At 38.2% G+C, this 13,276-nt stretch overlaps 1 protein-coding gene across 1 annotated transcript in view; it reads right to left on the bottom strand.

Moving 5' to 3' along the window:
* The window catches only part of LOC127028624 (integrin alpha-1-like), a 92,418-nt gene that overhangs the window by 61,617 nt on the left and 17,525 nt on the right, over positions 1 to 13,276 (bottom strand). Inside the window, exon 2 of the mRNA XM_050914345.1 lies at positions 703 to 823. Coding sequence (XP_050770302.1) covers positions 703 to 823 — 121 coding nt within the window. The remainder of the gene's footprint in view (positions 1 to 702; positions 824 to 13,276) is intronic.

Below are 13,276 nucleotides of genomic sequence, written 5' to 3'. Positions count from 1 at the left end.
TGATTAGCCTGTGAAGTTTGTTCTTACAAGGGAAAAGCATAAGCAGGTGTTTATCAAAAGACTGAGAAGCAGTGATATTGGTAAGCACAAAGTGCAACTTCTAATTCAGGAGAACAACAAGAAGGAAAAAGCAGGTTAAGAAGGCGGCTCCAAGTCTCAAATGTGAATATATTACCAATTGCAAGACATAATTAGCCCTCCAAAAGGGAAGGCAGAGTACTGTATTAATAAATATTTTGACAAAGAAATCTTCCCACCAGTTAAAAAACCCAGTTCAGACAACCTCTGACAAAAAACTTTGAGGGGGGGGGGGATATACAGATTAGTTAGGCAAAACAGGAACAATTTCACTGGCTATACTTTAACATAAGGAAAAGATAAATAATGATTTTATTCAATAAATGGAAAAAAGAGGGCTCAGGCATAACAAAGTTTTCTCAGCTCCAGCAAGGAGAAAGTTTACCCACTTTGTGAATTCATTTATGTCTTTGAGGAAATAAACATAGATATAAATTTGGATGTTTCAGTCTCCCAATCTTTCCAGGTTTCTTTAGGACTGTGCATTAGTTTAAGAAATATGACTAACACTGACAGAATCTGACCCTTACTTATGGGGCGTACTTACAAATAATAGTATAGCACCTGAGTCGCTGAATATCTGATAATTTGGAATTTACTCTTAAGAAAAACAAAACAGCTTACCATTTTCCTTCCTCATTTTCATACTGTTGAACTGTGTACCCGAACATGTCTTCCAGAGGCCCACTGAAGGTCATTGCATTTTTCACATCAACATTGGAAGAGCCGATGAAGTAAAAGAAAGCTTTAAAAAAAAAAAAAAAAAAAAAAAAAAAAAAAAAAAAAAAAAGAGTAATATGTAGCAATACACACAAACCCCAAGACTTTTAAGAAATCAAGGTTCAGTTATTACTTACTGAGGGTACAAGTTGAAAATGGCATTTTGGGCATATTTATCACAGCTGGTAAGAGATTTAAAATGTACTTCCTCACATATATATACGCAGCTATATTCAGAGATGTTAGCAACTGGACTTCTGTATTCAAAGTCTATTTTGTGAAGTCCATCAGTCATTTGTAAATCACATTTCCAAAAACATTATGTAAATAATATTACCTTTAATAGTAAATAAAATAACAGGTTTTTACTTCCTTTAGCTCCATGCATTTCTAATGTAAGAAATTTACACAAAATATTCCTTCCCTCATTCAGGGTAGTAGTTCTCAAGTTTTCATAAATTTAAGAATTAACTGATTTTCAACTAGTTGCAGAAGGAAAAGAGAAGAAAATGAGGAAAAGCTTTCAGATGTATTTAATTGTAATCTACATTAGAGGAAAAAAAAAAAACAAACAGCAAATACTTTTCTCTTAATTCTGTTCTAGAGTACCTGTAAAACTTTCCTATTTGGAAGAGAACAGAATAAATTTTTAATACAACCAGATGTTATCTCAAAAGTACCTGTATGAGACTATTTGCAGAAATCCAACATTTACACACTTAGGAAAAGTTGCTCTACAACGGTGGTGTTGGACTATGATGAGATCAGTCATGAGAGCAGATGCTTCTTCAGACTGATTTCCTGTACACAAATACTCAGTGATCATCACCAGGGAAAATACTGTAAAAATGTGACTGCGTAGCAAATTTCAGAAAGATGAGGTATATAGAGTGAAAATTCCAGCTTAAAGCGATAATTGTATCCCACTGTGAGGCTCATTAAGAAGCCAAAATTACTATTTATACATACAAGTAAGGCTATTTATCTTTTCTTTATTTTTTATTTTTTGCATTGATCTCTTCCATCCTTGTCCTGTTGAAGTCAATTTCAAAAGCAACCACTGACTCCCCTGCTGCAGAGCTGTGTATTTAATACACAACAGCCAAAAATTAGTTGAATTTGTAGAACATCAAGACTAGTTAAAGAGACAATTATACACAACTTCCATTTCAAAGAAGCATTTCATAATAATTTGCTGACATTTAACAGCTACATAAAAATACCCAAATCCATACTACTTGCTGCACATCAAAGCATCTAAATAATGTTCAGTTACTAATACACATTATTCACCATTGAGACGATATTCTCATATAAAGCTTGTTACTATAATTAAGCTCCCAAGCTGTCAATGCTAATCTGTCTCTCTCAGCATCTTATTTCCTGCTTAATGCAGTAAAATTATCACAAAAGACTATTTATCACTTAGTAGGTATTTCCAGTTTCACTGGACGGCAAAAAAGGAAAAGTTTCATTTGTGTTATTTTAGTTTCTTTCTCCAGTCAGAGTAAGGAAATACAAAGAAGTGAACAAATTAAAACAGAGTTTACTTTTATTCTTCAGAAAAGATTCATTGCAAGTGATAAGAAAAACTTCATGGCTGACAGTCTGACAGGAAATAATTTGCCAGAAAAGTAATCCATGCATCTTTTGTCTTCCATAAATGTTTATATTTAAAGAAATTCTGCTATGCCTGTTCATGTGCAATAGGTGTTTTTCTTTCCCTACTCTTGGTTATCAAAGCATAATTAAAAAAAAAAAAAAAAAAAAATCAAAGTCTCCCTTTTAAAACTTCAGTAAAATTATCATTGGTTCAAATCTTTTTTGTTAAATTTCAGAGTAAAAATAATTGCTATTATTATTTTTGACACTATGTGTGGGATTCAGGCCATGTCATTTGGACTCCCAATCTACCTCCTAGACAATGAAACAGTTCTAATGAGATCGCCTGCTAAAGCATCTAAGTTCCTTATTTAGTCGAAGCAGCAAGGTAGATGCAAAATGCAACCATGTCAACTTGCCTCAGAGATCTCCAGAAGCCTGTTCACTTTAATCGCTGAATAAGATGGACAGAACGTCCTTCTAGAGGTCTTCAGAGGCATGTCTTTTTCCCCTTGTTCACCTTATGATGATATTTAAAACATATTTTGAGATGAATTATTAAAGGCCACAGATTCCAGCTCATTTCTTCAAGTTTAGCTTCTTTTAAAGATTACACGTGCATTCTGTGCTCTGTACACTCCATCACGATACCCTCCAACATCATTCCATCACCTGCTGACAAACAAGGAATTTCTTCACAACGAAGCAGTAATAAAAACTACTGTGATTTTTACTGTGTATTCACTATACTAAATGGTCTTGAAGTTTCCTGAATTTGTTAAGCGATATACTCAAATCTTAATTTTGAAGAATACACTTCTAAACCTTATAGCTATAACAGAATGTTTGAAAATGTGAAATGCTAAAAATCAAACTAGAAGACAAAAAATGCCAACTATTTGCTACTAACCCTCCAACTCCTCATGCTTCTGAGTGAGGTCAAATTAGAACCAGCAATAATAATAAATATTCTTCTTAAAAATAAAGCTAGAGGAATCAAAAGAAGCTAGGATGGGCCAGACTGGTCAGAAATAAAAAGGAGGTGACTCCACACAGCAGGGAATAGACCCATAGGCCTTGTCAGCAAAGGATGTTTTGGATGCTAAACGTTATGTGTTCAATGGGTAACTAAACACGGTCTTGATTTGATCCAGTATGTCTATCCTTTTGCTCTCTCAACTTTCCGTTCTATCTTAGCCAGAAATCAGATGCTTTGAAGTTTGATTTTGTACATAAACTGTGGCATATTTTAATATGCAAATGTATTACATGACCTTCTGTGGCTTCCATGTGCTACGAAACATCATGAGCATAATGCTTTTGAATAAAAGTAAGGGTCATGATAAGCAGTGTAAGATTAACTTATAAATAATTAATAGATTTAAAGGTATCTTATTATATTTTCCACAGATTCTGTAAAAAGAAGTCTCACTAGTCAAAGATATGTTTGAATCTGCAGATGGTAAATGGAAAAATGGAGTTTATGGTGACCCACATTACATTGTCAACTAACAATAATTACTTCACTTATGGCAACCTGACTTTCACATTTTGTTTCATTTTTCAATAAAGAACATCGTACACATAAGCTGACGATTCAGAACATTTAAAAATACCGCTGATCATGACTATGAAAATGATACTTTATATTAATAACAATATCTAGCTTGTTCTCCTCCAAACTTCCAGCTTCTAAAATGTTCACATTCTCATCTGTTTCTAGCAAACTTGTGTAGAAGTAGTAAAAAGACTATTGGCAGAAGCAGTGGAAAAAGAGCAGCTACAGGGAAATTGGAGAGAATTCTTTTGAGAGTTATGGGGATTAAGGAGAAAAAAAAAATATTGTTTTTGAGGCATGTAGTATTTGACTATATAATCACAATTATTGTAGGTAAATTAAATTAAGATTTTGAATTATTTCATGTTGTGTTAACAGAATGACTAAAGATTCAGAACAAAGTACTGATCAGAAATGCCGAACATAAATGTTTATCAATGGATAAAACTGAAATTCCAGCTTTTAACTTCTTGTATAACAAGAAACAAGGCAGTGTAGAAAACCTGGGACAACATCCCTCTCACTACTGATTTAAACTGAGGAAGAAAACTAGCTGGTGCACGCGGCATTCTTTGCTGAGCACAGTTTGTACCTGTAAGTGAAAGGTTAGCACTCAGTCACCAAGACAACCCCCCAAATATTATTTCTATTACAAACCTAGAGTAGTAGCTCATACTTGTCCAGTAGCCACTAATAAATTTTTTTCTGTTTTATTTAATGAGATTTTTAACCAAACTTTCATGCTGTCTGCCTGGTCATTCTGCCTCTAAACCATGCAAAACTAGATTTTCCTGGCACTTGTCCACATGCATATTGCCTGGCCTTTGCAAACAGAGAACTGCAGAATAGGCACCCATATTTTTCTAGAACAGATGGATATAAACATAACCTGAACTGTAGAACAAAGTCTAATACCTGGCTTTTTAATGATGAAAAAAAGATCACTGCAAATCACCCACAATAAGTGATATCATGAAGACTGACTTAACCAAGAGAAGAGAGTAAATTCAGTTCAGATATTTTACCTGTGTGTGGTCTGTAGCAAATAACAATTGCATCCTCTATAAACAATGGTTATTCTGAGAAATACAAATGTTTTTTGCAAAAATAGGAAAGGACAAATTTGCACTTTACATTGAACAGGGCTTACATGTTGGCCATACGCTACTTCTCCCCACCAGCATGTGGTCAAAGTGTTCCAAAATAAGATTTTTAATTATTTCATGTTGTGTTAACAGAATGACTAAAAATTCAGATCAAAGTACAAAGTTTGTTCCACTTCCCTCTGTCCTGGATTCGGCTGGGATAGAGTTAATTTTCTTCTTAATAGCTGGTATAGTGCTGTGTTTTGGATTTAGTGTGAGAATAATGTTGACAACACTCTGAGGTTTTAGTTGTTGCTAAGTAGTGCTTATCCTAAGTCAAGGACTTTTCAGTTTCCCATGCTCTGCCAGCAAGTAGGTGCACAAGAAGCTGGGAGGGAGCGTAGCCAGGACAGCTGACCTGAACTAGCCAAAGGGATATTCCATACCATAGAACATCATGCCCAGTATATAAACAGGGGGGAGTTGGCCAGGAGGCGGGGATCGCTGCTCAGGCATCGGTCAGTGGGTGGTAAGCAATTGCATTGTGCGTTACTTGTCTTTTCTTGGGTTTTATTTCTTTTTTTTTTTGTTATATTCCTTTTCATTACTATTATTATATTTCATTATTATTATTGTTAGTATTATATTTTGCTTCAGTTATTAAACCGTTCTTATCTCAACCCACGAGTTCTGCCTTCTTTCCCAATTCTTCTCCCCACCCCACTGGGAGGAGGGAGGGGGAAGCGGCTGCGTGGTGCTTAGCTGCTGGCTGGGGTTAAACCATGACACACATTTACTGCTACAGCATTTCAGGTGCCCTTATTAATTCCTCTGCATTTTGCAATAAGAGACTGAAACAAAGCAGGTCTCAGTGCAACCAAGAAGGAAAACAAACCAAGTAGAAATGTCTTGCAAAAGTATGCACAACTGGAAAATATTGGGAAACTCCAAAAAAGTTATTAGCAAAAAAAAAAAACCAAACCAAACCAAAACAAAAAAACGTCAGACTGCTTTCATCCTGGACAATAAAAGAGGACAGAGAAATTTAAGATGAAGATTAAAATAAGATTAACATTTTATGTAGTTCTCATATACCTGGACCTCTTGGGAAAAAAAAAAACAAAACAAACCCCACCCAAAAAAATAAACAAAAACAAAACACACCACCACCACCCCCAGAAAAACCCCACCAAACTGCTTTATTGTCTTGTACAGCACAAGACATATTACAATATATTATAACAAGTGATGCTGTCAGGGTATTTTAAAGACCTGCAAATGACACAGGAGTGCAGTATACCAATACAGAACAGTGCATCCGATCAAAACGTACTGAAAGCTATGTGATATTAGGAAGGATGTCCTAGTTTACAAGGCAATAACTGCCTTTAAAAGTATTTTATGCTGATATTGCAAAAGACTACCTGCCTCTGTTGTGATCTTTGAAAACATATGAAGCAAACAGCATAAAAGGAAGTATCTGGGATGTTGGTGACAGTTACTCAGTGAGGGAAGCAGGACTGGGAGTAGTGGCTTGGCCTCCCATAAAAGCTTAATGTCAAAACAGTGGCAAATAGTATCATCCTCTGCAATTAGAAAACTTTCACTTGAGGAAATTGATACCACTGAGTGTTGGCATGTGCAAGCTTGTGCTGCTGCTCTCAGCTAGCTGGAATCATGCCAGTAACAGAAAACAAGCTGTTTCCTTCAGTAAGTGCAGCACTAAGCCTGAGCAAATAAAACCTCCTGAAAGCTGGATCTTTTAGCTGCATCAACACAAGACTTTGGATTTAGGTTCAGGGCTAGACTGCATCTGGCCGGTAGCAAGGGAAGTTTAAAATGCATCTGCTTACAAAGACATACCTATAAAAATGCTATTTGTGAAATCACGGCTCAAACACGTGAAAGTGGATTCTTTGCTGGACCAGTAAATGGGAGAATCTTCACATTTTATTTTTTGTTTCATTTGTGATAATGTCACTGCAGGATTATACAGTCTTGTCTTATGAAAAAGAGATTTAGTGACAGACATCCCAAGTGGAAGAAAATACGATGGCATGGTACAATTGCCGTCTGTGAGCTCAGAGGCCACAGTGCTTTGGCCTAATAGTGGAAGGCCAAGGAGACTGTGGTAGGAGTTCCTGCTGTATTCAGTTCTGGATGGCTAAATATCAGTGTATTTCAAATAAAGCTGTATATTAAAAAAAGTTTCAACTTTTGAAACTTTTTCAGTACTGCTTAAATCAAGCCTTTTATTTTTCAGGGCTACAAAAGAACCTTTGTATAATATTGCCTCCAGCATTTTTTCTTTAATCTTTAACCTTTGAAGAGCAAAAGACTGACTTTCTGGAATGAGGCCAAATAATTAAAAAAAAGACAACTTATTAAAAGTAGATAAGTGTCCCAAAAAAGACAAAGAAATATATATTTGAAAGTGGTTCCAGATTCAGTAGACACATGCTTTTCAAAACCAATTAAATGCTTTGTACAACCCATTAAGTAAAGCTTCCTTTGCTGGTTTCCTACTGAAAAATTTGTACTGGAAAATAGCTTTATAACACAGTGTCAAGCCTGAAAATATACTGAATCCAAGCTTTGTAACATGGTCCCAAATGAGTAACACAGTGCAATAGACAAAACTTCTGAAAATACGATAGCATAGACCAAGAACATGCACCTCACTCTGTTGACAGTCATCAGAATAAAGCCATTTTGTACAAAGTTTGAAAAGTAATCCTCTCATCGGCACAATTCTTAGCACTTGGCAGTTTCTCACAGAAGGGAGAAAAAGTCTTAGAAATATGCAGTCACATACAGAAAACTTTGTGAGGTCAGCTACTAGACTTGTACAGAGGCTTAGAAAATTTAGTAGCTTGATGAAAGTGAAATAACTTATAGAATAGAAAATGTTTCAACTTGTCTCCAGTGATCTCCAGTCCATCTTTTGGATGTAGTACTTCCATCAATACTTAACTCCATTCAAGTCCCTACAACCTTTGTGTTCCCCTCTAGGCCCATCCTCCTTTGCTATCAAAGACAGACCATTTCCTCCTGAACATCCCACTATAAAACTTTTGTTTCCCATCATCTAGCTTTATCTATAGGCCCCCAGGACCCTTTATCTTTTAACTTTTTTTTTTTTTTTTGGAGATGGAAGGTATTTATAGTCATCTGTATTTAACTCAAATTTCACACCAAAAACATGGTTAAAATGATCACATATGTTATTTTCCGACATAAAAACCAGAAGCTTAAAAAGGAGCAAGAGATTCATTTCATGCAAAGAGTCAAGTGAATAAACAAGGACTCTTTAACCTAAAGAAAAATGTGGTGTTCACAATACTCTCCACAACTGCTCATGGACCTGTAGGATTTCCACCACTCAAAATTACTCTAGGTTGATAGGGAGAGTCAAGTATGATGTTCAGGTTGGTTTTCTACAAACTTTCAACTTGCTCAGTTATGCTGAATCCCAGTTTTGCAGGCTAATGTCCTGCTGCTGTAAGCTTTCCACTGTGTAGCCTTGTCGAAATCAGCATGGTACAGCTATTGCTATGGGAAACACACGTCAAAATCCTTAGCAAGCCCCAAAGTCACTTCTTCCATAGTGATTTTTTCATTTGACTTCACATTGCGAACTGGACTGCTTTTCCTACACTAAAAGGTATACTTTACATATTTCCAATTAGTTTTGTTGCTGTTATGCTAAATGAAAAGGCCAAGTAGATTCAATAATAATCTTGTGTATTCTTTTAAACAAGTATGATGCTAATTGAGTATCCAAAGCCTTATTATTCTTATCATGCTAAATAATTCCTAACTATGTCTAAGTATTCTTTTCAGATTTCCTAAGAAATTAAAATCTGTAACACTTAACAGGAGGAAGCAAACTCATTTTTTTTTTCCCCCCCTCTTAAACAAGTAGCTCCCATACATTTTCTAGCTTATCTAATCACATAAATCACTTCACCTCAAGCAACAGTTTCTTCAACATTATGCCTATGATTCAATCCAAAGATGTAGCTAGATTGTGCAATAGGTATCACAAATGGTTAAGGAGGTTAACCCATCAGTACCTGTTTAAAAAAAAAAATGGTATGACCATCCTTACATAGCACCACTCCATTATGGTTAATAATCAGTTAGCTTAAATGCATCTTTAAATCAGAGAAGTATTTTACAATATCAAAGTTGAAGCTCATAATAAAAACCATATGAAAGCTTATAGAAATAAATCAGAAATTCTGAGGCAGAGATCATAGAATCATTTAGGTAGGAAAAGACCCTTAAGATCATCGAGTCCAACCATTAATCTAACACTACCAAGTCCACCACTAAACCATGTCCCTAAGCACCACATCTACACGTCTTTTAAATACCTCCAGGGATGGTGACTCAACCACTTCCCTGGGCAGCCTGTTCCAATGCTTGACAACCCTTTCGGTGAAGAAATTTTTCCTAATATCCAGTCTAAACCTCCCCTGGTGCAACTTGAGGCCATTTCCTCTTGTCCTGTTGCTTGTTACTTGGGAGAAGAGACCGACACCCACCTCGCTACAACCTCCTTTCAGGTAGTTGTAGAGAGCGAGAAGGTTGCCCCTCAGCCTCCTTTTCTCCAGGCTAAACCACCCCAGTTCCCTCAGCTGCTCCTCATAAGACTTGTTCTCTAGGCCCTTCACCAGCTTCGTTGCTGGTGAAGCACACATGTTAGTGTGATATGTGTTCAACAGTACGTCATGCCTATTCTCCACCAAAATGATGTTTATTTTGAGAAGATGGAGACTGGTAACACTTATTATGCAATATGCTCTACACCTTTTGTAATCTCAATATACTAGTACAGGATCAATGAAAGAGAAAGCACTGAATACTCATCACACTGGCCAATCCTGTGAGTTGGAGTAAATTACTACCTGTCACTGTTCAAATGTGAATTGCAAATGCCATTGTCTACATATTTTTAAGTTTCTTTTGAATCCATGCTTTGTACTTGTGCTTTCCCTTGCAAGCTATCTTTGAAAAATGAAATAAAAATACTCTGTCAAAAAAAAAAAAAAAAATCAGAGAAAACTGCCAAAACACTGCAGCCAAATTAATGTACTTCTGAGGGTGGGTATTTTGCCACTATGCTGTTATTTACACATAAAAAATACTATACTCTTTTAAGAGAATGTAAACCATAGCGCGGGCACACACACACACAAAAAAACCCAAACAGTCTATCTGATCAGTCTAGACTTAGTCAGTCTATCCCATTGCATTCAAAATCACCCATCTATAAAACCCCCCAGGAGGACAGAAATGATCACAATTCCTTCTGAACATTCTGGGAAATGTGATAATCACAGAACTGATGCAAAAAAACTATGCCTAGCTGAAAACTCATGTTACTATCTCCCCACCAGGATGAAGGACAATTATTTTTTCTTTTTGCCTTCCTGATCTGGTATCATTATTTGTTAATTTTTCCCCCAATTGTTTTCAAAGATTGTTGGGTAAATTTTCTCAAAGGTTAGCAGTCTTAAGGCTACGACTCTTTCCATCAGAGTGGAAATGGACTGGTGGCAATAAAGGCTTTCTGAAAAGCATCAACTTTTTCCATTTCTTTACTTCACAATGGCTACAAACTCCTGTCTTTCATCACCTTAGGCTGAGCATAATAATTGGCTCACTCTCAACCGAATCTCTCAAGGCTTCAGGAAGAGAAGAAATCCTCCAAAAGGAAGTGCAAATATCCTGATATAACCCTCTCACACCCAACTAGCCAAAGCACTACAGAACTTAAATCCAAGCCAGTTTTTATATAGTACAGCAAAAACATATGCAGTCAACACACATGCTAAAAGCCAATAGCTCATATTTGATGTCTTATAAAACACATCAATATCAATTCAGCTGTGATCCAAAAAACTGTAATAAGTGCAGTGGAATGGAAAAGATGGAAGCTTACAAATATCTCTTTTCCTTTGGTCTAATACAGCTCTGCTATGCAGTGATTTGGGGAAAAAAAACCCCAAACAAACCCAAAAGCAAGCAGAGAGCTTGACCAAGGAAAAATTCCAGAGCCAAGCAGGGATGTACACACTTCAGAATTAAATCTCAGATGTGCATGATTGTATTGGGTCTGGCTGAGATGGAGTTAATTTTCCCCATAGCAGCCTTCATAGTGCTGTGCTCTGCATTGGTAGCTAGAAAGGTGTTGATGACAACACACCAGTGTTTTGGCTACTGCTGAGCAGTGCTCCCACAGCATCAAGGCTGTCTCTCCAACATTGCCCCCCCCTCACCAGTAGGCTGGGGGTGGGCAAGATCTTGGGAGGGGACATAGCCAGGACAGCTGACCCAAACTGACCAAAGGGATATTCCATACCATATGACGTCTGCTCAGCAATAAAAGCTAGGAGAAGGAGGAGGAAGTTGGGGGCATTCATTATTTATGTTTGTCTTCTGGAGTAACTGCTACGCGTATTGAAGCCCTGCTTCCCGGGAAGTGGCTGGATATCGCCTGCTGATGGGAAGTAGAGAATAAAATCTTTTGTTTTCCTTTGCTTTCGCGCATGACCTTTGCTTTTGCTTTATTAAACTGTCCTTATCTCAACCCACGAGCCTTTCGTTATATTTTCTCTCCCCTGTCCAGTTGAGGAGGGGGAGCGATAGAGCGGCTTTGGTGGGCACCTGGCTTCCAGCCCGGGTCAATCCACCACAGTCCTTTTTGGCACCCAATGTGGGGCTCGACAACAGCAGTTTTGTATTAAGCGTGCTATAGCTATAGCAGTTGTTAAGTGGCAAGCTCCTGTGTGGGTCACGGAGTTTGTTGGCTGCACTGCTTATCTCTTTATTTTGCTGAGCTTGGAAACATGTTAATAGAAATAATGACTATGATGTGCTTTGCCCTGGCATTGATGGCCTTGCTGTGCTGGGGAGCTATCTTGTGGAGAAGATGAGGGAATATATCTCCCTCTACCTACCCGGGACTGATGTGGATGGTTTCGTTATGCAGGCTCCTGAGGTCCTTGTTCACCCTTATGTGAGCTGTTTAATACTACTAATTAATACTGTTGGCATATTATGGGTTTTGTGGAATCTGGTCTCGTCCTGGTGTAAGAGAAGACAACTTTTGGGTGAGGCAATACTGAAATGTGCCCTGAGGCCGCCGGTCCCTGGGTGGCAGGGTGTGTGGAAGGATTTGGGCAGATTCCTAGGGCAGTTATCACCTCCCATAACCTGGGACTTTACATCTGAACAGACAAGCAACCCTGGCAAACTGACATGCCACCTGGTAGAAGGGTGCCTTGCCTACCCCAATGAAAACCAGCAGCTTCTGGCACTGTACTGGGGCCTGGCCTGTGCCTATCGAGCCACAGTTCAGTACTCTCAGAGGATTATGGTTGAGGCAGGGACCCAAACTGCATCTGAGAACATCATGGTTGAGATGATAGGCACCCGAACAACAACAACTACAGTAATTGCCTCAGTAGTGAAAAAGAAACAGTGGACAAGGAGAACAATGGGTCCATACCCTCGATTAGTAAGGGAGGAGGAAGAAGAGGAAAGGTTTGTTCAAGAAGCCAGTCCTTCGACAAAGAAATGGGAGGAAGGAATGAGAGAACTCAGACAGGAAGCGGAAACTACCTGGTCCCTGACCTCATCAGAACTTCGAGACATGCGGAAAGATTACAGCTGCCAGCCAGGTGAGCGGATTGCTGCCTGGCTGCTCCGATGCTGGGATAGTGGGGCCGACAGTCAGCAATTGGAAGGTAAGGAAGCCCAACAGCTGGGATCCCTTGCTAGAAACCGGGGAATTGAGAGAGGAATTGGAAAAGAGGCAGCAATTTGCAGTCTCTGGAGACAGCTCCTCTCAAGTGTGAGGGCAAGATATCCATTCAAGGAAGACCTTGTGAACTCCCCAGGAAAGTGGACTACTGCAGATGAAGGCATCCAATACCTGAGAGAATTAGCGGTGCTGGAAGTCATCTACAGTGATCTAGACGATTATGAGGTCTCCAAAGATCCAGAGGATGTCCTGTGCACATGGGCCATGTGGAGGAAGGTGATTCAAAGTGCCCCAGCATCATATTCTAACAGCTTGGCAGCAATGTATTGCCCAGATATGGATACACCAACTGTGGAGAGAGCATCTTCTTGGCTCCAAAACTTTGAAGAAAATCTCTGTACCTCCTCATCCCTATGGGACAGCGCCTTGGCTGTTAGGGGCGCCCCAAGAAGTCAATCC

This window comes from Gymnogyps californianus, unplaced genomic scaffold (assembly GCF_018139145.2).
Source record: "Gymnogyps californianus isolate 813 unplaced genomic scaffold, ASM1813914v2 HiC_scaffold_37, whole genome shotgun sequence".
Lineage (NCBI taxonomy): Eukaryota > Metazoa > Chordata > Aves > Accipitriformes > Cathartidae > Gymnogyps > Gymnogyps californianus.
This window is presented reverse-complemented; position numbering and strand designations above follow the sequence as displayed.